General features: G+C 45.5%; 2 protein-coding genes across 3 annotated transcripts in view; both read left to right on the forward strand.

The window, feature by feature from the left end:
* LOC129015142 (neuroblastoma breakpoint family member 11-like) overlaps positions 1 to 27,010 on the forward strand; it is a 2,260,169-nt gene that overhangs the window by 525,298 nt on the left and 1,707,861 nt on the right.
* On the forward strand, positions 1,012 to 18,190 carry GJA5 (gap junction protein alpha 5). 2 transcript variants are annotated; one of them, XM_063664149.1, is made up of 3 exons: positions 1,012 to 1,206; positions 13,809 to 13,917; positions 15,141 to 18,190. In XM_063664149.1, exon 3 carries the CDS (start codon positions 15,174 to 15,176, stop codon positions 16,248 to 16,250), a length of 1,077 nt encoding a protein of 358 aa, XP_063520219.1. In that variant the 5' UTR covers positions 1,012 to 1,206; positions 13,809 to 13,917; positions 15,141 to 15,173; the 3' UTR covers positions 16,251 to 18,190. The 2 variants fall into 2 exon arrangements, with proteins under 2 accessions (XP_063520219.1, XP_054309047.1); XM_054453072.1 differs by lacking the exon at positions 13,809 to 13,917.

The raw sequence follows: 27,010 nt of genomic DNA on the forward strand, positions 1-27,010 counted from the left end.
GTGTTTAAGTTGAGGAGTCTGGGGGAGAAGTTGGAGAATGGGAGGGTTTGAGGGAAGAGATATCCCCACAGTTTCTGAATTTTGTCACCTGTGGCATGTGATCTAACAAGAGCCAACCTTACTTTCATCAGTTCATTTCCAGCTGGGAGACCTGTTTGCTTTCAAGGAAGGAGCAATAAGATAAATGTTGGCCTTGGTGAAAACTTCTAATCCTGATTCTACCACTTACTTTACAAACTGGGTCGCCATAATCATGTTACCTAATTTCTGTGAACCTCAGTTTCCTCAAATGTAAAATGCAGAAAATGTCTACCTTATAGAATTGGAAAATAGAATGATTACGATAAAAATAGGCACTATATATATATGAAGTCTCTAGCCCAGTGCCTGATGCATAGAAGGTGCTCGCCTGTCTTTAGAGGAGAAGGGGAGAGAGTATGATTCTTGGAGTGAGGAATGCCCTACACTTTTGGAGCTGGGAGGTTAGCATTTCTTTCCTTTCAGGTTAGTCCTGGTGCCTATTCTGGGTGCTGGATGGTTGTGACTTGTGAGACCATGTTTTCCTGTGCTGGCTTTTGCTCAGTTCATTGGTGTGGGCATAGTGGAAATCCCAAAAAAGGCTTGTTATGTGAGTGAACACCCTCTTTTTTTCTGATGACGGGAAAAGGATGGGAAGAGGGATCTCTTGGGCAGTGCCAATTTTCCTGCTGATGCTCCAGGAAAGCCATGGCCTGGGAAGTCTGAGGCGACACAGCAGAGGGGTGGGCAGGAAGGGACTTAGGGAGGTGGTGCACCAGCGGCCCGGGGGAGAAGCAATGTGGAGGACTGCTGTGAGGACAAGGACAACAGGCAGACAGACAGTGGGATGGCTGCAGGGAGGAGGGGGCTCTGCCTCCTTGGGGGCCTGGGAAGGGGAGCACAGTGAGCTGAGGCTACAAGGAGGTGGAGGGAAGAAGACTTTTACAGCAAAGACTCTAAGAGCACAAAAGAGAGAGAGGGGAGGGAGGGATTCAGAGGGGAAAAGGGGTGGAGAGAGAAAGAGTAGGAAGAAGTGGGAGGAGGGAAGGCGACAGATACTATTAAAAAGAGGTGGAAGAGGAGCAACTGACAGGCTCAAGAGCAAAAAGCGTGGGCAGTTGGAGAAGAAGCAGCCAGAGTGTGAAGAAGCCAACAGAAGGAAAGTCCAGGGAGGAGGAAAAGAAGCAGGTAAGAGTAGACTTGAATTTGAACAACTAAAACTACAAGTGGATATGAAGTAGCCAGAATAAGGGAACTTAGATTCTGGGCTGGATAAAAACAAAGCTCTTTCTTTCTACCTGTGAGTTTATTCCTTACCTCTCCCACTATTTCCTGTGATAGTGAGGTTTGGATATATTAAAAAGGAAGGTTTAGCGAAGCAGCAGATAAATTACTTCCTTGATTTAGAGGGAGCTGAAGAATTGCGAGTGGAGGGCCCTTGGGGTTCCAGCCTACTTTTGTGGAGTTCAGTCCTCTGGGGGCATCTTAGAAGTGGGTCACCAGTCCATTCCCAAGAACTTTTCTTAGAGAGAATTGGCCCTTTAAAAATAAAACCAACACTGTTTTACGATGCTTCTGCTAGGCATGGAATCTTTTTCAAAATGCTTTTCACAGCATCTAGGGAAGTGTTTTGCTTTTTTTTTTTTTTCTCCCTAAGGCATGTTGGATGGTTTAAAAATATTCCCTGCTTAGTTTCCTGTAGAGTATCATGTCCCCGCTGTGCACTGGCCGCATGTGAGAGATCCAGGCTGCCACTTGCAGCCAGAGGAAAGAGGCATGTGAAACCAGTGACGAAGCCCAGGAAAGCACCCACTGAAGGTCTCCTTTCCACTCGCGGTGTGAAGTAGGAGGCCACGGGGCAGAAAGATTCTGTTAGTTTCTTCCTGGACCTTTCTTCTGAGCATGCAGTGAAAGAGCCCAAACTCAGGGGCTGGGAGGCCTTGTAGCAGACACATCCCCATGCTGGGCCTTGGTTTCCTCATCTATAAAATGGGGAATTTGAAGTAGAAGGTTCCCCCTGGTTCCACTCAGCAGTAACGGTGTGTAAGGCTGTGACTCCATAGGCTCCAAGGCAACTCAGAACCACTGAAAAAGGGAGGCGCAACACAAGAATTTCTCATCTTGCTCTGTTGCTCAGTTTTTTCCTTATTGTCCCTCGCAGTATTCCATTATAATAGAGGGATTCCTGCTTCTCACTCCCCAGCAAATCACTGGGGCTGCTGTTTCTGGAAAAAGGCTCTTGCACAAAGAGTTCCAGCTGGCTGCGGGGGGAGGCAGGGCAGTGCAGAGAGCACCGAACAGGGAGTCAGGAGACCTGGAACCAGCAAAATTGAAGGAGAGAAGAGACCAAGGGGAGCGTGTGGAGGTGCAGCGCCTCTGACTGCCTGGTGCTGTAGCTCATGGCTGGGGACATCATCTGGTATTCAGAGGCCTTCTAACCTGACTTTTACATCCCCAGGCCAAGCAGCCTCCATCCCCTCCACCCACTGTCCCCAGAGTCACAGCCAAGCCCAGCCCAGCCCTTGATTCACTGCTCTCTAGGGACAGCTCTGAACTTTCCACCTTCCTGCCAGGTTGCCCGGGGCAGCAGAGCTGTTTGGAGCCTGCTCCCCTGGCTGTCCCTCCAAGCCTTTCCCTCACTCAGCACCTGCCAGTGAGGAGTCCCAATGACCACAGCCTGCAGAGCACAGAGTACCAGGAGAGGATTCTGTGGCTTCCAACCCAACACTCTCTGAGCATCCCTCACCCACACATGTGACATTCACAGAGCTACAGCAGTCACAGAATCAGGCTGCCCCGCTTTGTCTCTGCCTTGGAACCCCAGAGGTGTGCTTGCTGGGCTCCTGAAGCTGGTCACTGTTCTTATATCTTAACTGCCTCACTCCTGTTCCCTCTCCTAGTACTGCCTAAGGTCTGAGAACATTAGAACTGAAAGAGGTCTCTTCCATTACCAGCCTCCTTCTTTGGCAAATAAGGAGAACAAGGACTAGAGAGGGGCATGACTCGTAGGAAACGACACGGTGACTCAAGGCTGATTGAGTTGGGAGAGCACCCTGCCCTGCTCACTCATACTGAGGGCTCTTCTAACCTCCATCCCCCTGGCTGTATTTTCCTAGCCTCCATCTCTCCCTGAGTCTCCCTGATTCTTCCACTTGAGTGTCTCTACAATTCCATTTTTTGGTATTGACTCCCACCTGCCCACCTGCTCTTCATCGTCTACACTGGCTGTTTGTGGGGCACAGGCAGTGGAGGGTGCTGCCACAGTGCTGACTGGTCTCTCAGGTACTGGCTGACCCCACCTCTTAGGACAGGGGACCTGTCTATGTGGATCAATCAGGACAGGAACTAGATGACCTGCCGTCTTCAGGGTTGGGGAGACCCAAGGCCAAAGCTCTGCCCCTGTCCTAGGGAAGGACTCACTTACTGGGGATTCCAGTAGCTCTCTGTGTGAACAAACTCCCATAAGCACCAACCTGGGCTCAAGGGTTGAGCTGGACAAAGGGGAGAGATGACCATTTTCCTGGAAAGCTTCAGGGTTCCTGGAAAGGAAGCTGACTTCCTTCCTATTGTTGGAAGCTGCTGGCTCCTGGTGATGCCAGCTTGATGCACTTTGAGAATAAATTGTTTCTGATATATTAGCAAATAATGGGAAAGTAAAGTTTAGTATTCAACAGCCCACTGAGAGTCAGGAGGTTGCAGGATGAGAGGTATTGAAAAAATCACAGAGGGACCTTAGAGTTTATCTAATTGAAGGGTAGGGCCGAAGGAAGAACCTGGGCATCTGGAGTCACATTTGGCTAGGATTTTAGCTGTGTGATCTTGGGAAAATTATTTAATATCTCTTACAGTCAGTTTCTTCATCTGCCAAAGATGCTAATAAATATCTTCCTCATAAGGTTTTATGAGGATTAAATAAAGTATTTTAAATGGCTATCAAATAGAAAGGCTTCCCATGACATATAATTTCAAGGAGGTATTGCTGGTTTTTTATGACCACAGATTTTTTTTTTCTAGGACTCCTTCTGCTGTCCTCTAAGCTGGAAGTCAGAAACTCTGGACTTGCTTCTTGGCTTTGCCACTAACTTGCCATACTATCATAACTGGGCAAGTCACAGACTCCCCAGATGTTCTAACTTAGAGATGGAAGAGCCTCTACACTTTTGTTTCACATGTGAGCAAAGTGAGGCTCAGGGAGGGAAATATCTTGTCTAGGATCACAAAGAAACAGCTGGAACCAGAAAAGAGCCTCTCTTCATGAAATGATAACATTGCATTTTCACAGGGGATTTCCCGAATCTTACTCCAACCTGGCAACTCCATGATTCAGAACCTCAGGAGAGGACAGAGGTGGCTAGGGATCAAGATGTCCCTTACCCTCAGATCACGGAATAGACAACCCCCTCTTTCTCTTCCAAGTAAAACTGAGCCCGCTTCAAATCTCTCATTGGGAGTGTGCCTTCTGCTTGGTGATCAAATTCAAAAGTGCTGCAGCTTCTCAGAAGAGAGGCATCCCATGAGGCATACATTTTATAATATGGAGCCATGTGGAGTCCAACTCCAGGCCCAAAATCTTGAGTTAAAGACACATTAGGAGGCAGTCTGGACTTGAAACAGGAATGAGAGTGGCTTAATTTGAGTGGGCCCTACACCTCCCTGATTCTCCAGCCTTGACCCGGGAGGTCTGGATGCCTTGTGAGATAACTAATTTATAGACAAATTCCTATACTTTCCATTGTCTGTATTTTTCCCGTCTCTGACAGTTACCCTCTTGCACCTGTGCCACATGAGGGTCCTTGCTGTGTCACTAACCAGCCTGAAGCACTATCAGATTCTGCATCAAGTTGGCTAGTTGGATCACGTCTGAGAGGAGTTTTTACCGGAAATGTCAGAAAAGAAAACAAGGAACTAATATTATTGAGTGCCTATATGCCAGATACTGTTCTAGGTGACTCCACATGTCCATACATTACGTTATCCCCATGAATAAACATTCCCATTTGTTAGATGAGTTAGAAATTGGGAGTATAAGTGACTTGCCTAGGGTTACACTACTAGAGAGTGATGCAAGCAGGGTCCTAGCCCTACTAGTTCTTAGAGACCGGAAGTTCCTCTGCCTAACAATTGCTGTTTCTGTTGTTCTTGTTATGATTTCACATCAACGGAACACCAGAGCCTGCTGTTTGGCCAACCAAGAACCGGGCAGTAGATACTGCCGCAGCCAAGAACACTTGCTGGCTAAAAAAGGAAATAACTTTCTATATGTGAATTCTGGCCAAATGATGGCAGAGGCTGAAGAGTCTGGGAATCCTGACCACTGTGGGCTGAGGGCCCCAATGTAATAATTAATTCTAGGAACAGAATATGTAAGAGATGGCCAGCTAGCAAGGCAGAAGCTAAAAGGAAAAACCCTGGGTCTCTTCTGAGGCAAGGTAAAGTGGGAAAAATAGATGATGATAACTCTGAGAGTTAAGAGACTGGAGTTCTGGGTGCGGGCTTATCATCATCTATCAGTCCTAGTCCTTGGTTTTCTTTCTCTTGTCAGAGACATAGAGAGGATGTGGGCTTTAGAGTTAGGCTAGCTGGATTCAAACCCTTTATGCAGCATTTGCCAGTTGTGGCACTTATTACAAGTACTTAGCCTCTGAACCTCAGTTTTTTCATCAGTGAAATGGGGCAATACTACTTTCCTTGCAGGGTTAATGGGAGGGTTAGAAAGTATAGTTATAAAGGGCTTCACACATGGGAAATACTCAAGTTAGTGTTGTTATCACTATTACTTAACTTCCTTGGACCCTTGTCATCTTGTTTAAAAATAAGGAGTTGAGTTTGATTGATCTCTACATTCCATTCAGCTCTACTGCACTATAAATCTATGACAAATGGGGAAAATAATAAAGAAATATGGGTATTATAATAGAATTTTCATTAGTAATTAATTGCATGGGTACTAAGTAACCCCCTTGGAGCAATTAATAAGGACCTACCAATATTTTGTTGTCATTTAATATCTCCACTTACTACTCCCTTTCATTCACTTTTCATAAATATTTTTTCTTCCAACGGTTTAAGAAAATTATTTAGCGTAGCACAAATCTCTTTCTCCACTTTACTCCCTTCTTCCTTGGCTTTGAAACAACTGTCTGCCAGCAGTGTCTCTGAGTGGACCCATCTGTTCTTGCCAGAATAAAATCATTAAATTTAAAAAGGAGTTAATTATCTGCCATTGGTGCCACCGGCTGGAGTAGGAGGAAGACTGGAGTGAGTACTTCATCTCGCTCATCTCTTGTCCTCTCTTATCTCTATCTTCCTTTCCCCTCTGCAGTGAGCAAGGTTCAGGGATGCTGGCCCTCAGTGGACTTCTAATTCTGAGGAAGGTGCCCACACTGCCCAACTCAGTAGCTACAGTTACATCATATGCCTGATCATTTCTCCTGAGGCTGAAGTAGTTACCCCAAATGTAAATCAGGAAAAGAATGAACATCCTAAATGTAAGAATTAGCACCAGTCACGTACAATCAACTCCCTATCCGAACAATGATCTCAACCAACATTCCCACTTCAATCATCTTACATAAAAGTGGCCAGCCATTGACTGGTTAGGATTTTCCAAAGAAGGAACTTTAAGTGATTTAGATAGAGTTTAGCACAGTTGTCAAGGCAGGGACACTGCTGTCAGATGAGCTAGGAGCTCTTACTGGCAGTGTGATCTTGCTCAAGTTACCCTCTCTGAGCCCTGTAACAAAAGATGAGAGGCCAGGCATGGTGGCTCATGCCTGTAATCCCAGCACTTTGGGAGGCCAAAGTGGGTAGATCGCCTGAGCCCAAGAGTTTGAGACCAGCCTGGGCAACAGGACAAAACCCCATCTCTACAATACAAAAAATTAGCTGGGTGTGGTGGTGCACGCCTGTGATCCTGGCTACTTGGGAGGCTGAGGTGGGAGGATCACCTGAGTTCAGGAGGTCAAGGTTCCAGTGAGCTGTGATTGTATCACTGCACTCCAGCCCGGATGACAAAGTGAGACCCTGTCTCAAGAAAAAAAAAAAAGAATAGTCCCCACTTCCTCAGGTTGTTGTGACAATCAAATGAAAACGGATATAGAAAGACACTTATAGAGTGTCTGGCACATAGAAAGGTGTCAGTGAGTGTTATTTTATTTCTATTATTATTATTATCACCTAGATCCAAATTCTTTTTTGTGTGTGTAACTGAGTAAACTAGAAGACGTAGTTGGGAATATCAAAGGATAACAAAGATTACTGAAGTAGCTGAGGATCAAGACCACTTTCTCATGTAATTCTCCCTACATATCCATTTTAAGGAGAAATTATTGGGGTGAGAGGAAATCAGAAAACATGTACACAAATGAATAAGGTACAAAAGAGTTCTGACATAAAGTTTATGCTTGGTGCTTTGCTTTATAAAGCTACCTTGATGTCTGACATGGCAGAGGAGCTCGATAAGCACTTTCTGAACTAAACTGCACTGATATGATACTGTTTTTCAGGCAGCCTTTAAGTGAGGCCCTTTGGGTCCTTTCACAACAGAATTCTCTTAATTGGGAAGCAAGTGAACTCTGCCCTGCACCACATTCCACTGTATGGCGAGTGGAATTATAGCATGGGCCCAGGGGGTTGTTATTATTAGTATGAATAACAACCTTTATTGAGAACCAGAGATCTGTTAGATACTGTCCAGAACATGTGTCGTTGTCCAGAATTAGACTCAGACTCTGTGGAGTGGTCTTGTCATCTAATTTTGACAAGCTTGGATATGTTCCCCAGTACCATGAGGGGAGGAGGCAGTGAGAGAGTAGTCCACAGTGATGGAATTTCTGCTTGAGACACATTCAGTCCTGCTGAGAGAACGGCTCTGTCACAGGTAGAAGAAACACTCAGTGGCTTCCATCTCCCTGGTATTCTGGTCACCATCGTCACTGGGCAGGTGTTCCTATGCCAGCTTCCCAGGGAGGCCCCTCCACTGACATGCAGCACGGCCCCAACATGTTGCTTGGCCTCTGTGTGCATTCTCATCCTTTTCTTCAGAAACTGGTAAAGAATTGCCTTGATCAATTTGGCATTAGGTGTTTTGAGAGACCTAAATGCTATCAATTCATCCATTGTTGTTTTTATAAAGTACATACCACACTGTGCAGGGTGTGGTATTGAGCACTAAGGGGTTTGGGGTGGAGGGAATTTCAGGAGGATAATACAATGATGAACAGAAAAGCAGTTTGTCTTCAAAGAGCTCAGGGTTGAGTGGGAGAGAGAGTACATGGCCTGTAGAGCAACTAATTCTCAGATGTGTGAGACCTCCAAGGCTTTACAGTTCAGCCCAAGGCTCAGCTGCTGACTTGGGGGACACAGAAATTATTGTAAAATACTATATTAGAAGGGCTATTATGTGTGGCTCCATGGGACAGAACTGGAATCAATAGAAAGAAGAGAATTTTCAAGGCATCCCTACGGTAGCGCCTCACTCACTAGCAATATACCTTCTTAAGCAGGAGAGACGAGGGTGCAGTCACAGCAAGTGTGCTGGGAGGCACCTGTCATCTGCAGCCTACCTAGTTGATGCTTCAGCCACTACTAAAAGACTGCTACAAGCATGGACATTACTAATTGTGCAGTCCTTTACATCCCCAACCCCATTTGGAGGCTTCAGATTAGGCCCTCAGGAGCAAATAATGGACTAAGCATGGCCTATCATGTGGGTTAAGAATGACTCCAAACTCCTAGGCATGGCTTTTAAAGCCCTCCACAATCTGCTCCTGCCTGCTCTGCAGACTCTCCTTCCATGCTTTGCTCATTGTACTCTAAAACCATGCTGGTTTTCATTTCAGTGAATTTGTTCATGCAGTCTTGCCTTTGTCTGAAATCCCCTCATCTCTTCTGCAACTCCTCCACCCACTCCACACCCCTACAAACATCACATATGCCTAACTCCTACACCAGAGTTATCTCCACTGGGAAGTCCTCTCGAAGGTCTAAGAATTGATGAGCTCCACTCTTGGAGGGGAGACGGAATGCAACTTTCTGACTTGAACAGAAACTCTGGAATGAAGCCCTGGTTCTTCCCCCATTAATTGTTTCTTTGAACGAATCACTTTTATATGTTTCCTCCTCTGCAAAACACAGGCAATAACAATCACCCCACAGAGTGGTTATGAGGATTCATTCATTCAACAATAAAAATTGAATGTCTATAACATTCTGAAGGTATTTGGTCTTGAACAGAACAAATATGATCCTGCTCTCTTGGAACCAACAAGAGAATGTAGAAGCGTATTTTGAACAGTATGTAAGCTTTTATTTTTATTTATTTATTGTGAGGTTTTATTTTTACTGCTGACCTTAAGAAGAAAGACTTGAACCTCCTTAGGACCTCTTTGCAATCTGACTGCTAGCCAAACATTTTCTTCAATCATTAAGAAAGCATTTATTGTGTACCAAATGAGAGAACCTAATGCAACAAGAATGCAAAGTAGAAGACAGGGCTTTTAACTTTGAGAAGCACACTACCCATTTGAGAGAAAAAGCTGTTAAATACTTGACAGAAGGAATCATGCCTGATTTTATTAATTTTTTTTTTTTTTTTTTTTTTGAGACGGAGTCTTACTCTGTTGCCCAGGCTGGAGTGCACTGGCATGATCTCAGCTCATTGCAACCTCCACCACCCGGATTCAAGCAACTCTCCTGCCTCAGCCTCCTGAGTAGCTGGGATTACAGCTGCCCACCGCCACACTGGGCTAATTTTTGAATTTTATTAGAGACGAGGTTTCACCACGTTGGCCAGGCTGGTCTTAAACTCCTGACCTCAGATGATCTGCCCGTCTTGGCCTTCCAAAGTGCTGGAATTATAGGCACGAGCTACCACGCCCGGCCAATTTTATTAATTTAATAGACATCATTGAGTGCCCAGTGTGTGTCAGGCCTTGCACCTCTTTGGTACTGTTCTCATTACTCAGAACAGTGGTAGGCACATAAAGGGGACTCAGCAAAGTATTTGCAGGTTGGCTGATAGACAAATGTTTGGCAAACAAGTCTAAGGAAATATATAACCAAGTGTGAGAATGTATCCTCCATGCTGGATGGCAATTAAAATTGCTACCATGTAGCAGATGCTCAGTCTTCTGGAGTTCAAGGGAAATCAAAGAGGGCTGAAGTCAATTTTAGAAGACTTCTCCATTTTGTTGTAGATTTGCGGAGTCAGAGGAAGAGCTTCTGGCTATGAGTTTATGATTAATCTGGGTTGCTCTGAAATGATTTTCTTTGAAAAACATTGGCCGTGTAGGGGGACCACAATGTCACCACAAGAAGGAGCACTGGGCCGGGCGTGGTGGCTCATGCCTGTAATCCCAGCACTTTGGGAGGCCAGGGCGGGAGGATCAACTGAGGTCAGGAATTTGAGACCAGCCTGGCCAACATGGTGAAACTCCTTCTCCACTAAAAATACAAAAACTAACTGGGCATGGTGGAACACGCCTGTAATCCCAGCTACTCCAGAGGCTAAGGCAGGGAGAATTGCTTGAAACTGGGAGGCGGAGGTTGCAGTGAGCTGAGATGGTGCCACTGCACTCCAGCCTGGGTGAAAAAGCGAGACTTTGTCTCAAAAAAAAAAAAAAAAAAAGGAGCACTGGATTCAGAATGCAGGTGCCTGAGCTTTATTTCTGGCCATTGGCCATATAGTACATGAAATAAAAGCATAAAATGATTCATGCTCACTATACACAAAATCCTTCCTCTGGTCATCTTCCTCTTATCTAAGCACCATGTAACTATTGCCAAACAAGTTTCCTAGTGGCACCTCCAAAATTTGCTTTCTCTCAGGATAGGACAAGTTGAAAGAGGATGTTGAAGGTTTGGGAGTGAAGAACCTTTGGAGTTGGGATGGTTCTCTTCCAAGTTCTAGGGACCATCTCTTCTTGCCTTGCTGATTTCAGAACTTGTATCGGTGGCAGAGGGCTTTAGAACACAATTCCCTAGGACCCTCCCCCAAACCCATAAACCAGATTCAAGCTCCTGCCCCACATTCCCATAACACCTTATACTTCCTTTATGTTAACACACATTGTGTTTTACTGAAATCATGTATTTAATGTCTACTGTTAATTAAGGGGTATAAAGGCAGTTACATTCAGAGAAGTCAGGGAATCCCTTCTTTGTTTCCCCTCCTTCCTGCTGTATCCTCATTGTCCAGAATGATGGCTGGCATCCTGTAGCCACTCAATAAACTTACTAAATGAATTTTAAAAAGGACATTCTAGGCAGAGGGAACATAAGAAGCCAAGATAAATGGGTGAGAAATGGTGAGATGTGTATATGTACATGGGAAATTGTGTAGCTTAAGTATTGAGTGTGTGAGTGGAAAAGTGGAGAAACGATAGCATAAGACTGTACAGGGTTTCACATGGCAAGTTAAGCAGTTTGGACTTTCTAAGTGGTAGGAAGCCAGTGAGGATAACTGCTAAAGCAGTGAGGTGAATTGCCATTGTGTTTGATAGCATTTATTTATGGCATGGGCAGCTTCCTTTGCCCCTCCTAACATACTTCCTGCCAAGAAGCAGATAATAATCTACAAAGTATTTTATGTGCTATACGCCCAGTAAACTCACTGAGTATCTAATCTACAAATTTCTCTGGCTGAGATGGGGTATCCAAAGGGAGCCAACATAGCTGGAAAAGTAACTACAGCCAGAGACCTTTCACATTATAAACAGCATCTGGTACATGGTAGCAATTTTACGTTTCTCTGACCTTGCCTGAGCGTCAGCAAGAAGTCATACATGAAAAACCCTTCACCCTATTTGCTCTGCCTGGGCCCAGGAGCTCTACCTCACCCCTATACCTCCTCAGATAGTTTCTCTTGTTCCCTCCCAATAAGATATCCTTCCTAATACTGCCTTTCTGGTTTTCCAAGGTGTTCGTTTCTTGTACCTGTGATTTACCTCTTCCAGTTGGAATTCCTTGGACAGCAGTGAAGGAGTCAGCAGTCAAGCCTCTTGGCAGACTAGACCGAAGGGTCACATTCTTTGCCTGGAACTATTTTTATACTTCCTTGGGGACTTGCAAGGAATGAGTGACAGAGTGAGACGATCAAGGGAGAAGTCTTCAGGGACTGAGTGTGGAAAACTTGCCCCAAATCCTGGAAGGATATGACATTTGTTTGTTTTTTTCTCTTTCTATTTCCATTTTCTTCTCATTTCCTCCCCTTCTACTCTTGCTCCCATTTCTTTTCTCCTTTGTAATGCACCTTTCTCTACTTTCTACTTTCTCTTTCTCCCTCCTTCTTCTACTCTCATCCTTCCCCACCGCTCTTGTTGCTAGTAATGGCTACCTTTCATTCAGTTCTTATTTGCTGAACACTGTGTTAAGTGCTTTGCACGCATCATCTCATAGCACTCTGAGTTAACAGTATGTCCATTTTGCAGGTGAGGAAAGTGAAACACAGATTGAATCATTTATCTAAGCCCAGCAGGTGGTAATAGAAATTTGTCAAACCTCAGTAAGCTAACTCCTGCATCTGTCTTTTCTTAACCCTTACATGGTCTTTTTCTCCATTTCCAACCCCTCCTTGTCCTTCCCTTTTCTTCTCTTCTGTTTTATTCCTCCCCTTCTCCCCCACCTTCTTTTTCTCACTTACCATAGTTCAGTCACTGCACGTGTGTGGCTGACCCTGAAGGTGCTGAACACTGTACATGTGCCCAGAAGAGAGGACAGACAATTCAAACTCTTATCTAATCAGCCATTTTCCTTTTGAGCACACGCTCCACAATTTTCCACATTTGGAGGCTGAAAGAGGGGGCGCTTCACCACCTAAGGAAATGGGGCAGATGTCTGATCACAAATGACAGGAAAGGTCTCAAGACCTGGATGGGTCTTTGATATAGAAAGGAGCAGAGATAAGACGCTTTCCGCTCACTCAGGAACTCCCTCATTCTTAGGGACTCTGTATACTCTCAAGGTTGGGGACCTGGGGTCTGAGAGAAGACAGGGCCAGGATGTTGGTCCTGTCAAGGCAACAATCAACTCAAGAGCTGAGGAAGCCTGGACTATGAAATGCACCACCCTGACCCCATCTTTCCCCATAAGCATGAAGAATGTTCATACAGAAACCAGGAGCACGTTGGCAGCAAAGATATGAAGGTCAAAGTTTGAATTTGACAAACCTCTAAGGTCCCACCCAAATCTAAGGTTTTATGATTCTAAGAAAGGAATATTTATGCTCCATTCTCTCCGAGACCTTTGTCATCCTTTTGGTTAGGAATGGTTAGAGGCTTAAACTGTAAGAACATTCATTATTCACTAAGTAAGAATTCTGGAGGTAGGGAGCCTCAAGAGTTGCTTCAGAGGCCTCAGGGCACTGGTTGACATTTCTGAGATTCTCTGGACAGCCTTAGACATCTTGGTTCATACAACTCTGTCCATAGGCAGGAAGCAGTGGGGGTAAGCGAGGCTCACTCCTATTCACTGTGGGATGGGAGCACTGTGAGTGAGGTTCCCTCTTGTTCACAGGGGGATGGGAGCACTGTGAGTGAGGCTCTCTCCATTTACTTGGGGGTAGAAAAACCTTTTCTGGAGCATTCCCTCTACTTTAGATTCTGCCCATACCTCACCTACCAGAACTAACTGCAGAGGAGATTGAGAAAGTGATACCTGGCTTTTTCACCCTGCCAATGGGAGGCAGGCAAGAAACAGGGAATTGGTTTTCTATTGGGTAGGAAACAACAGTGCCTGTCAGCCCCTCCTTCCTTCACTCAACTAAGATGTATTAAACACCTACTCTGGGCCAGGCTCTGGTGATACAGAAGAAGAAACAGTCTCCATTTTCAAACAGTCCCTACTGGGAGAACACAGACAGGCAGAGGATTACAACACAAGGCGGCAAGCACTGGGAGACGAGTAAGTGTCCCGGGGGCCATTACAGGAGCTGAAGAGGCTCAGCTTGAGGGAGGAGGGAGGGTTGGAGGAGGCAATGACTGGGTTAAGTTTTGAAAGGTTAATGCGATTCAGCTAGGGGTGAGGGGACATGTAGGGGTACAGAAGGAGGGCATTTGGGAAGACCTGGCATGGCTGGACAAAAGGAACTCATGTGGACAGGCAGGAACAGGCTGGAAAAGCAGACAAGGGCCAGATGAGGGAGGATTTTGTAAAGAACATAAAGTTTTGGGACATTTATTCTGGACATGGGGGTGGGCAGATCTGTGTGTGGGAACCTTGTTTAAATGAGACACAGAAACTTAGCAGCAGGGTGAGCTGAGCTGTGTGGCTGGAATGGCTGTGTTGCATTGAGGCATGGGAGATCAACATTGCCTTACCAGCCAGGGGAAGTGAGCACTCATCTGTGATACCGTTAGCTGGTGTGACCAAAGCACACTTTTTGTTTGCCACCTCCCAACACAGCTGGTCCATGCTGGATGGTTCTGATTTTTGCAGAGTGCTTCCTGAGGGGCCAAATTTGCCAATCCCATCCTCACTCTTTCCTCCTCCATCTAGTTCTGCCCTCTGCAGCCATAAAAAAATTCCTTTTCCAAGCAACAGCCATTTAAACATTTGGAACAGTTGTGGAATGATTTTCAGAATATCACACACCTCATATCATTTAATCCTCAGAATTCTCTGGTGCAGCTATTCCCATCCTCATTTGATAAATGAAGAAACAGACTCAGTGAGGTAAATGCCCAGAGTCACATTTGCAGACCCCAGTACTGTGTTCTTTTTAATACTCGTGTTTCTCCAGGTGCGGTCCCTCACTGCCTGCATCAGAATTACTTGGGCTGCTTGTTGTAAATCCAGATTCCTGGGGGCCATCCCAGACCTCCTGAAGTAGAATTACTGAGACAAGAGCAGAATCCATATTGTAACACACACCACGATGTCTAGATCCGTTAAAGTGTGGGAGCCATGCTCTAATTTTGCTAATATGGCTACTTTGAATCTTCTCTTTCTTTTTATTTTTGCTGGGAAAGGAGAGCGAGCTTTTCCTTGGTTGCTTTGACTTCTAAGTTGCATTTTCTTAAAGAATCCATTGGATGGATCAGTGGAATCCCAGAACATGATAGACATTCCAGACCTTCACAGAACATCCTTCTCCTTTTCTCTCTTTCTCTCTCCCCCATTTGCAGAAGTTTTGGCATCTGTTCCCTGGCTGTGCCAAGATGGGCGATTGGAGCTTCCTGGGAAATTTCCTGGAGGAAGTACACAAGCACTCGACCGTGGTAGGCAAGGTCTGGCTCACTGTCCTCTTCATATTCCGTATGCTCGTGCTGGGCACAGCTGCTGAGTCTTCCTGGGGGGATGAGCAGGCTGATTTCCGGTGTGATACGATTCAGCCTGGCTGCCAGAACGTCTGCTACGACCAGGCTTTCCCCATCTCCCACATTCGCTACTGGGTGCTGCAGATCATCTTCGTCTCCACGCCCTCTCTGGTGTACATGGGCCACGCCATGCACACTGTGCGCATGCAGGAGAAGCGCAAGCTAAGGGAGGCCGAAAGGGCCAAAGAGGTCCGGGGCTCTGACTCTTACGAGTACCCGGTGGCAGAGAAGGCAGAACTGTCCTGCTGGGAGGAAGGAAATGGAAGGATTGCCCTCCAGGGTACTCTGCTCAACACCTATGTGTGCAGCATCCTGATCCGCACCACCATGGAGGTGGGCTTCATTGTGGGCCAGTACTTCATCTACGGAATCTTCCTGACCACCCTGCACGTCTGCCGCAGGAGTCCCTGTCCCCACCCGGTCAACTGTTACGTATCCCGGCCCACAGAGAAGAATGTCTTCATTGTCTTTATGCTGGCTGTGGCTGCACTGTCCCTCCTCCTTAGCCTGGCTGAGCTCTACCACCTGGGCTGGAAGAAGATCAGACAGCGATTTGTCAAACCGCGGCAGCACATGGCTAAGTGCCAGCTTTCTGGCCCCTCTGTGGGCATAGTCCAGAGCTGCACACCACCCCCTGACTTTAATCAGTGCCTGGAGAATGGCCCTGGGGGAAAATTCTTCAATCCCTTCAGCAATAATATGGCCTCCCAACAAAACACAGACAACCTGGCCACTGAGCAAGTACGAGGTCAGGAGCAGACTCCTGGGGAAGGTTTCATCCAGGTTCGTTACGGCCAGAAGCCTGAGGTGCCCAATGGAGTCTCACCAGGTCACCGCCTTCCCCATGGCTATCATAGCGACAAGCGACGTCTTAGTAAGGCCAGCAGCAAGGCAAGGTCAGATGACCTATCAGTGTGACCCTCCTTTATGGGAGGACCAGGACCAGGTGGGAAAAAAGGAGGCTCAGAGAGGAAAGACATGTCCCTTCTGAACTGATGCTTTCTCACTGTCATCACTGCTTGGCTCCTTTGAGCCCCGGGTCTCAATGACGTTGCTCATTAATTCTAGAAACTATAACCAGGGCTCTGGGATAGTAAGAGACATGACTACCCACCCAGACTGCAGTTCCCTCCCCACCCTCTACCCAGTATACGAAGCCTTTCAGATTACTCATGAAACAGGGTAGAGGGAAAGAAGGGAAGCATGGCAAAAGCTGGCCTGGAAGGGATAGCCAGAGGGATAGAATGACTCTCTCTCTACATACCAGCAACATACCAAATGCGTTCTCTAAGTTCCTACCTCCTTGACCTGATTACCCTCCCTCCTCCAAGGAAGAGCTCAAAGTTCCCAGCCAATAGAGAGCATGAATCAAGGAACTTGCATTATATTTGCTCTTGAATCTGTTGTCTCCATGGACCATTCCTTGGAGTAGTGGTGAGATGGCCTTGGGTTGCCCTTGGCTTCTCCTCCCTCTACTCAGTCTTAAAAAGGGCTTCTTGGAACTTTACCAGCAGCCTCAACTTTACAAATGCCTTGGTACGTACCTCTGGCAAATGCCCCAACTTGGTGATGTTGCAACCTTTCCTTCTGCCAGGGTGTACACCTAGCCTTTGAAGGTGTCAGCTCTGCTAGGGAGTCACTGTACACACAAACTCCACTGGAATTCCTGCCAACATCTGTCACCCTGCAGCTCCTTTACAGTTCAATCCAATGATAGAAACCATCCCTTCCCTTTCTCCCTTGGCTGTTCACCCAGCCATTCCCTGAAGGCCTTATCAACAGGAATATCCAAGAAGCTGTTGTCCTCTCTCGAACCCTGACCAGATCATCAGCCACTGAGGCCAGTGGAATTTCCCCAGGCCTTGTTAAAACAAAGAAAGCATCGTACTTCTCAGATTCCCCTTGTGGAAAAAAAAAAAAAAATCTGCTGTGAAGATGAAAATAAAAATGGAGAGAAAACACTGGAAAACTATTTTCCCCTCCTATTTACTTCCTTTGCTGACTGCCAACTTAGTGCCAAGAGGAGGTGTGATGACAGCTATGGAGGCCCCCAGATCGCTCTCTCCTGGAGGCTTTAGCAGGGACATGGAAATAGTAGGGGAATCTCCAGCTCTCTTGGCAGGGCCTTTATTTAAAGAGCACAGAGATTCCTATGTCTCCCTAGTGCCCCTAATGAGACTGCCAAGTGGGGGCTGTAGAAAAGCCTTGCCTTCCCCAGGGACTGGCCTGGTTTCTCTATTCACTGGATACATAATGGGTTGCTATTGTTTTGGATGAAGGTAAAGGATGCTTGGAATTGGATACTGGGACTTATAGAGAGATTATTACATTATTAAAATGCACGTGTGTGTGTGTGTGGGTGCTGATAGGATGACTAAAGGCTAGGGAAGTCCTGAAATAAGGAAAGGAAACCACAGAGAAACTTGTGTCTTCCTGCTCTCCTCTCTGGCTGTCTGGCAGTTATTAACCTAAACAGATAGGCACAAGAGGTTGGGACAGAGGAAGGTAAAGGCTCAGAAGGAGGTTTAACCTCTGACTCACCTGCCCATCTCTGGGCCCTCTGCTGACACTTGGATGCTATTGTTGGGTGGAAAGAAAAATGAGAGTGGAGAAGTGGAGGAAAGTGACTAAGATGCCATTTAGGAAGGAATGTCTGATCATCCCAGGTCCCTGGAGGGGACCTTTTAATCTATTGCCTAGCATTAATATTTTCTCTCCTTCTAGCTCTGAAATGTTTTATGAAATGAGTGTTCTTGAATTAGAAATTCTGTGGGATCAATCTTTGATGGTGAGGGTTTTAGAAAGGAAAAATATAGTAAAATGTGTAATCTGTCTTAATAAAATCTATCTCCACATCTGTCTCTCTTTTGTTGTCCACTTCATGCTGTGACTACAAGAGAAGGATGGCAGACTTGGTGGGGAGGGGAGCGCTTGGACTATACCCATCAGTAAGCCAGTAATGCAAAGAGCTTTAAAGTCAGGCATGCAATGGCTAAAATTCCAGTTGCTAACTTACATCTGGACTCCAGCAAGACAATCTCTGAGCGCTGGTTTCTTCATCTGTAAACTGGGCCCCATTAATACCTACCTCACGGGGCTGTTAACTGAGCTGTTAAGTACCTCATAGGGCTGTTAACTGAGTTGACTGTAAAGAGTTTAGCAGAGTGCTTGGGAAATAACAGTCATTACATGGTAATTGTTGTTATTATCTGGTTATTTTTGTTATTGTTTTGAATACACAGTATTTGAAAATGGGATGTTGAGGGATGATTCCAGAACTTCCCTTTATCAAGCCCACAATCTGCCTAGTGTGATCAGATTAACTCACATTATTCTATTCTAACAATTAGAATAGAATTAAACAGGAATTCATTTATCATCAATTCTAGGAACCACAGTCTCCAGGAGGTGATACATAAAAAATAAAACAAAACAGAACAAAACAAAAGACTAAGAAACTACACAGAGAAGAGGGGAGACCTGACCTGGACCTAAAAAATGAGAAGGCTTTAGGGAAGTATAGACCCCAAGGATGAGTCTGTGAAATAGGTTTTTGTATTACCATTTTACAGATACGTAAACTGACCCCCAGGAGAGCTCCCTGAGAGTGGGGCTGCTTCTCACTGGCTCCCTATTGATATTTCATCTATTTGGAAGAAGAGAAATAACTGTTGCTCCAAACAAAGGGTCAAGGGACCGGCCACTTAACCTTTCACCAACAAATGGGTGTCATTTCTGAGAGAAGATTAGGAAAGACAAACAGAAGTGTAATCTTAACTACCAATCAGTCTTGTTTATCAGGGCAGGAAAGCTTTTTAAAAAAGGTCTTACAAAGAGATCATAGAACGCATATTATGACACCAATATGGAGACTTAGGAGTACACCTGGCCTCTGTCTGAGGATAAGGTGCTCCACCCAGAGATACTGCAGTAGTCCAACTAGAGAAAGCACTCGGAACCCATTTTTTTCTCCTAGAAAAAAAAAACAGTCCATCTCACATTTTTATAAACATAGTCATTAACATTTAACAGTTCATTTTATGCTGGACTGCAAAAACTAAGGAACTTATAGTAAGATTTCAACCTCATGTATGTTTACTCTCATTTTCTTTCTTTCTCCCTCCCTTCAAAACTTCATCACTAAAGAGCATAAGCTGGTTGGTAATATAGTGAACACACTCTGAGTTGCAGGCCTCTTTAGGCCCATTTCCTTAAATTCCTTCCTCCAGTGCTAGATAAGACCAGAATGTTTCATTCCAATGGCTCAAGTGTTTAAGTGGTTAAATGCTAATAATACTCCTATGTAAAATCATAGTATGAATGGGTTTCAGATTTTTTCCTAATAGCAAATTGTGATACCAGAGAGAAAAACAAAAGAACAAGGACAGTAGGCACCTTGCAGGCATCTTGAAGGATTGCTGTCGTGATGTGGAAATCAGGAAAACAGCGAGGCTGGAGGGAACTGCCCACGTCCCAGTCCTCAGGAAGTTTTGGAAGCCCCTGCAGTTGGTCCTTGATAATAAACAGATTTTTTAAAAACCTAGATTTTTAAGTAGAATATGATTAAGGATTTTTCCTTTCATTGGTCACTTGATGATCATCAGAGATAGGTAGAGTCTATAGTTTTTTATTGTTGCAAGTGGAAAATATTGTCACTCAACAAAGAATTATTGACCAGCTATTTTCAGGTGGGCATTATGTTAGGCTTTAGGAGTATAATTTTAGAGACCAGACATGATTCCTGCCTTTTGGATCTTACAGTTTGGTGGGGAAGGCACTCTAGCACAAATAAACAAATAAAATAATTTGTGTGTGTGTGTGTGAGAGAGGGCCTCACTGTGTTGCCCAGGCTGGAGTGCAGTGGCACGATCTTGGCTCACTGCAAACTCCGCCTCCTTGGTTTGAATGATTCTTGTGCCTTAGCCTCCCGAGTAGCTGGGATTACAGGCATGCACCACCATTTTTAGTAGAGATGGAGTTTTGCCATGTTGGCAAGGCCGGTCTTGAACTCCTGGCCTCAAGTGGTACACTCGCCTCAGCCTCCCAAAGTGCTAGGATTACAGGTGTGATTCACCACACCCAGGGCTAAATAAAATAAATTGTGACAAGTGTCATGAAGGGAACAAGGGTTAACAAAGGTGGGCTGAGAGATTCTGGTATTCAGATAGGGCAGCGGAAAGTCTTTTCTGAGGAGGTAACATTGAAGCTGAGATGTGACAGTTTAGAAGCCAGGCACTGAACCGCAGGGGAGGAACCCAGGTCGGTGAATCTAAATTCCTTCCAGAAAATTCCAGAATACAGCTGTCCCTTATCTCAGTTTAGTCCAACATTTTTGAAAGACAGAATTCAAGCAGTAACTAAAACAGCACGGTTTGGCACCAACTGTAGCAAAACACACATATCTCTTTCTGCAAAAAATTCAAAGGACAGTAATCTTTTTACTCAAGGAAGCAGAAGGGGCATATGTAAAAGATCTGAATTAAAACAAGAAAATACATGTTAAGTTCTAAAAGCCCTATTTTTTTTTTTTTTTTCATGATCAGGAAGACTGTTAGAATCCACCAGTATCAATTCTGATAACACACTTTGGGCCTTCTAAACTAGGCCTATTCCATGGGGTAGGGCAGGAGAGGGGATGCAGGGGTGCTCGGGGACAGAAGGGAGTCCAGTCCAGGCTTGTTGGAAGAAGACTATATCCACAGGGGCTGGGAGAGAGCCAGCAGGGCATGGCCCAGAGTAGCCTTAGCATCAGGGAAGTCAAAGCAGCAAAACATCAAGTACACAGAGAGGTGGGGAATGGGGAGGGTGGAGGAGCACATAGCAGGGAAGCCAGGCCGTGGAAGTTGTGTAAGACACCAGACAGGCAGGCAGGCACTGTTGGGGACATGTCTCAGCTGGCAGTAGGGCCCCAGACCCTGATCTGGATTTGGAACTGGACTTCCAGACTCAGGGAAGGGAGTCTGACATGGGCAGAGCGGAGCTTCATCCTAGTAGCTGGGTTACTAAGCAAGGCACTAGGACAGAGTCCTGGATAGAGTACAAGCAGGCTCTTGTACTCTTGTGGGGCCCATTATGAAAATTACAGAGGTGCAGATGAATAAACTGAGTCAAGCTCTTGGTGGCAATATATATGATGTTTATAGATACAGTACCTTCAAAGCCTTAAACCAAAGGAATGACAACCTTGAGACTTCTAAGCACCTCATCAAGCCAGCGGGTGGGGAGATGATTTGGGGGTTGGAGGCTAATGCTTTTCTTTATCTATCTCCACCTTCAGCTAAGGGCAGCACAGCCCCGGGGGAGGCCACGGCTTGGAAACAAGGCTTAAGCCCCCTCAGTCCCTTCAATCTGACTGAATTTTCCATTACCCTGATTCAAGGCCCTTATGGGACTGCGTGCATGTACTTGCTAACAAAGGGTTTCTCAGAGAAAGTGAGAACCATGCAGGAACCTTTCAGGAGTGTTCATCGCCCTGGGCTCTGCAGCCTGGCCAAGGCTAAATCCCCTCCAGCAGCAGCTGCTGTTCAGCCAACAGGGGGATTCAGGGCAGGATAGAAAGTTATTTTATACCTTCTTGGGACTTGTCTTTAAATGTGATAAAATATAACCTGGAGGGGTTTACATTTACAAAGGTTTGAGGTAAAATTGCACATTTGAAACCATTGTAAAAACTTGTGTAGGGTGTAGTTGGCTGGGGAAAAGTCAATTTAAAAACCCTCACATATTTTAATAGTAATAATGAAATACACCTTCAATTATTAAGTGCTTGCTATTTTCTAGGCATTGTGCTAAGAGATTTTATGAATTGCTATTTCATCCTTACAGTAATCCTTCAAGGTTATTTGACCCCATTTTACAGATAAGGAAACTGAGACTTAGATTCAGTAACTTGCACAGCTACTAGGCAGTAGGATTGGGATTTAAACCTGCCTTATACTTCTCTTAAGTGCTCATCATATATTCTTAAGTAAAAAGGCAAGACACAAAATTGTATGTGTAGCATGATTACGATGTGCAAAATAGGCATTTATGCTTGGCATGGTACTGCGCATCTATAGTCCCAGTTATTTGGGAAGCTGATGTGGGAGGATCACTTGAGCCCAGGAGTCCCAGGGCAGGCTGGACAACATAGCAAGACCCCTATCTCAAAAAAAAAAGGCATTTATAAGAGCAAAGACTTGAGGGAAACAAATAAAAATGAAAGCAATTTGGTGGATTGGTGGGGGTGCTTTAATTCTCTTAATTTTGTAAACTATTTTAATGTAATGATGCTATTTTTGAAATTAACACACTTAAAATATATTTATATTCAACTTTTGGGCTAAATTTGGTGTTCCCCTGGGGTGGCTGCCAGGAGCTGCCTTTCAGTTTCTGCAATCCTCATGCCTGGGAAAATTTTTTTGTTTGAGCTCAGACTGTCACCTTTAAATGGGATATGGTTAGCAGGAGGTGCCCACCCCAGGGTTCTGGCAGTCAACTGTGTGATAGCAGATGGCCCACCAGCTGCGGCCTCTGGGAATGGCGGAGCACTAGAGTGAATTGGGAGGCAAGGCTTCCCCCATGAACTCTTCTTACACATCCCAGTGTGATGACCGCCCACTGCGCACCATGTCAGGGCCACAGGCAGGCACCGTTTGGGAGGATATCTGTAAGACAGAATCCTGCCCTCAACCACTCGGGACCTTGTAGAGGAGGGGAACAATGCTATATTACCAGGGAGCAGTGCTCAGTGTGGTAAGAGGAAAAAATGGCACTGAAGGTCTTCAGAGGAAGGGGAGAACCTGGAGAGGAGGAAGAGCTCAGGAAGGGCTTCATAGAGTTGGTGGCGCTTGAAATCGCCTTTGAAAGAGGAATAAGATTTCCTACGTCAGAAGAGAAGACTTCCCGGTGGGAGAAAATGACACAAATTAAAACAAACAAACAAACACCAGCAACAGAACCGATATGGAACTGGTATGTTCCAGGAGCCGGGAGGAGCCCTGAGGGAGTGAGGCCAAGAGGTGGGATGCACAGTGGGGGATGCTGGACGCTTTCACTCTGTAAGTGGTAATGACCTGTTGAGTTTCTTTGTGTGTCGGGAGTGGGATGATCAGGGCTACACTTTAGAGTTACACTTCAGAGTTGCAGCAGGTGAGACAGGGAAGACTGGTGGGGCTGGGAGAGGGACACAGGCAGTAGGACTTGGTGACTGGTCAGGTATGGGGTGGGGGATGGTGGTAGGAAGAAGTCAGGAATGACTAAGAGGCTTTAGGTCTTAGTCATTCAACAAAATTTATTCCATTCACTTATTTAACAAACATAAGATTCAGGCCTGCTGTATGCCTCATGCAGCACCAGGACCTGGGGATTCAGAGAGGAAAGCTGTGGTCAGACAATTATTATGCAGTAGAGGGATCATGGGTGTGGTAGACTCTTTTCTGCTTTACTACAGATCCTCTCTGCCTCACCTGCCTCTTCTTCCAGCTGTCTGGAAACCATATGGATCAATTTCACATGGGTGCAGCTGACTGCATCTGACTTCCCCCATGATTTCCCTAAGGAAGCAGTGGTAGAACCCTGCTCAGTACTTTCCCCAACACATGGGCAACCTTGAAATGTGGGCCTAATGCAACACATGGCAAATCTCTGATCAGTGGGTTTGTCTCCACCCCTGTCCCACTCCCCTGGTGGTTCTGAGATCTGGATGATAGGGCTACTCAAGGGTGCGGTCCTGTGGATTGAGCAGCCAGTGACACTTAGCAGTGTCCTGCTTGATGACACATCTTCCTATTGAGTCTGCCTCGTTACCTGTCTTTCTTGCCTCATGCCCTATTGTTGCCCCAAGACTATACACTCTATTGATGTGTTAGCACATCAGCCTTTGCCTCAGGCCTGCTTCCTGGAGAATCCAGACTGAGCCAATGATTCCTTTTTGAAATGTAGCTTTCCTCATTCTACAATAGTATGACATTCAGACCAGGCCTGGAGCATCATGGTTAGTAGCTATCCTTCACTGCTAGAACAAGTATACGTGTGTAGGGAAAAACATTCTGACATTTGATAGTATTCTTGCCAGCATTTATAGGGATTTTTAAAAATTCCTGTGGTTTCCTGTGTGTGTCTTGACTACCTGGATAGATCTTTCCCTCCAGACCTTGTGCCTTGCAACATTTAGGACAACGTTAGGCAGGCAAGAGATGCTGGAAAACATCTGCCATGTTGAACTGAAGTTGTTCTTTCTTATTTTTCTGGATTCTACCTTGTCTTTTGCTGATTCACTTTATCTACAAACTAGTTTCCAAAAGGGCATTTTCTTCCTCTCCTTGTGCTGCCTGTGCATGGTGAAATACAGCACCAGTGGAAACTTACACTGAGCATGAAAGCATGACCACTTTCCAACAGACACAACGGTTTATCCAAAGAGCTCTCCTCCCCAGACAGTGGCTCTGAAGACCCTGCTTGGGAAATATCCAAGCTTGTAGCTACTATCATGTCCCTATGTCCCCCTGTGTTTCCAAGACATCCTGCCTCCCATCCCCCCACCACCACTGACAAACTGTGACAGCCCCCCAGTTTTATTTGAATTTTCTATGGGAAAGGAAATTAAAGTGTGGAAAGAAACAGTTAATCAAGGACTTCCCTGTCACTAACTTGTCTGTCTTCTTCCCTACCCTCTAAAACAGTCTCAAGATTTTAGGAAAATAAAACATTACTACACACATACTCACACATGTTGGGGTCCGTATTTTAACATGTATAGCAGCCTTTAACCCAGTGGGAGTGGGAGGTTCTCTGAGAGTGGGAGGGCGCAGCTAAAATGATGGTGGCGTTTCGCTCTGCCTCCCATGTCAGGCTCAGGCAGGAGAGCTGAGAGTGTGGAGGTGTTGAGTTCAGGACAGCCAGGGCACTTCAGCTGGTTAAAGAGAGTGAAAGGTGCCCTCTGACAGCTGGGTCTGGGAGCTGTCAAGGCATGGATAGAGCTGCTCTGTGTAGCAGCTAAGCTTTCAAAGGGAAACACCTCTGGCTTTTCAAACATGTACTTTCTGCTTCCTTTCCCTGGCACCTACTTAGACCCTGCCATTCCAAGCCCCCATGCTCATTCCTTCCAACACTTTCCATCCACCCCACTGACTTTCCCTTCCCATACAACAGAGCACTGGGTCATGGGGGTTGTGTGCATATGACTCGCCCTCCCAACTATACTCTGGGACATCAGAGAGTACATCTGACATTACTTTTCTGTTGCCCTCTGTCCCTAGCACATGAGTCACAGGATTTTAGAATGGTGAGGAGCCCCTAGAAATCACATTTAACTCTTATTTTCCAGGAAACTGAGCCTGGAAGGAGCAAGAGTCCTAGAACCTCAGGGCTGAGCAGTCGTCTAGCCTACCTAATTGCTGCTATGATCTCTCCACTGCCTGCCAATGGTCTTCCAGCTTCTTCTGAGCATTTCCATTGGCAAAGCAGCAGAGTGGTTAAGTGTACTCGGCCTGGTTTCATGGATCTTGGGGTCAGATCTTAGCCTTGCTACTTAACCTCTTTGAGCTCATTTCCTCATCTGTAAAAGTATCTAACACATAGGATTACTGTGAAGATTAAATGAAGCAAGGCATGTAAAGCACTTAGTATAATAGCTTAGTAAAGTGATTGCTGAATAAATATTAGATGTGCTTATGCCATTTCCCAATACAGCCCAGCCTATCATTAGGTAGCTCTGTTAGAAATGTTTTAGTTTTCTTTTAGCTGAAATCTTTGCTCCTAGAATTTCCATCTTGTTTGAGTTGCCCAAAGTCACCCAATGAGTTAGAGTTGGTGACAGAGATGAGACCAGAACTCAGTCCATTCCACAAGGCAGGCTGTCTCTGAAATACTTGCTGCATGAATAAAATGGACAGCAATTTGCCATAATAAACTGCTGTTATCATTATTCCCATTTTAGAAGCTGAGACAACAAAGTGGTTTTCCCAAGGCCTCAGGGCTAGTTAGTGATAGAATCAGTTACAATCCCATGTTTCCTTCCTAGTTTGATGTTCTATCCCATCACAGGTGCAGCTTTAATGAGATTCTCTGTGCTCCTTCTATCTTAGCAGGCCAGAGAGAAGGATGTGTAGATGAAGATAGACAGCAGCCTGCTACGAGGTCCCCTGCATATGCTTTCCCATGCTACAGGAGCAGGGTTAAAGGACAGGAATAGTTCTGACCTGTAAGTGTACTGGAGACATAAGATTGGTCCTTCAGCTCTGTAGAGGGCCTTGCATCAAAACTGCAAACACATTTTGCTCCCAGAGAGCCTGTCTTGTAGGGATGATGGCTCAAAGTATGGGGTACCCTAGTGGAAGCATCCTGGGGAGTCAAGGACAAGGTAAGTATCCTGAGCACCTGAGGGGACAGCTGGAAGATTGTTTAAAAGGGCATTTACCAATTCTATGGCACAAGGGTGGATTGAGCACAGGCTGAACCTCACACTTCCATTCCACATTATATATGTGATATGGTTAGGCTTTGTTTCCCCATTCAAATCTCATCTTGAATTGTAATTCCAATAATCCCCATAAATCCCTATGTGTCAAGGGAGAGACCAGGTGGAGGTAATTAAATCATGGGGGGCGGTTCCTGTGAACATGCTGTTCTTGTGACAGTGAGTGAGTTCTCACAAGATCTGAGAGTTTTATAAGGCGCTCTTCCCCCTTTGCTCGGCA

The sequence above is a fragment of the Pongo pygmaeus genome, chromosome 1, assembly GCF_028885625.2.
Source record: "Pongo pygmaeus isolate AG05252 chromosome 1, NHGRI_mPonPyg2-v2.0_pri, whole genome shotgun sequence".
In the NCBI taxonomy this organism is placed as follows: Eukaryota; Metazoa; Chordata; class Mammalia; order Primates; family Hominidae; genus Pongo; species Pongo pygmaeus.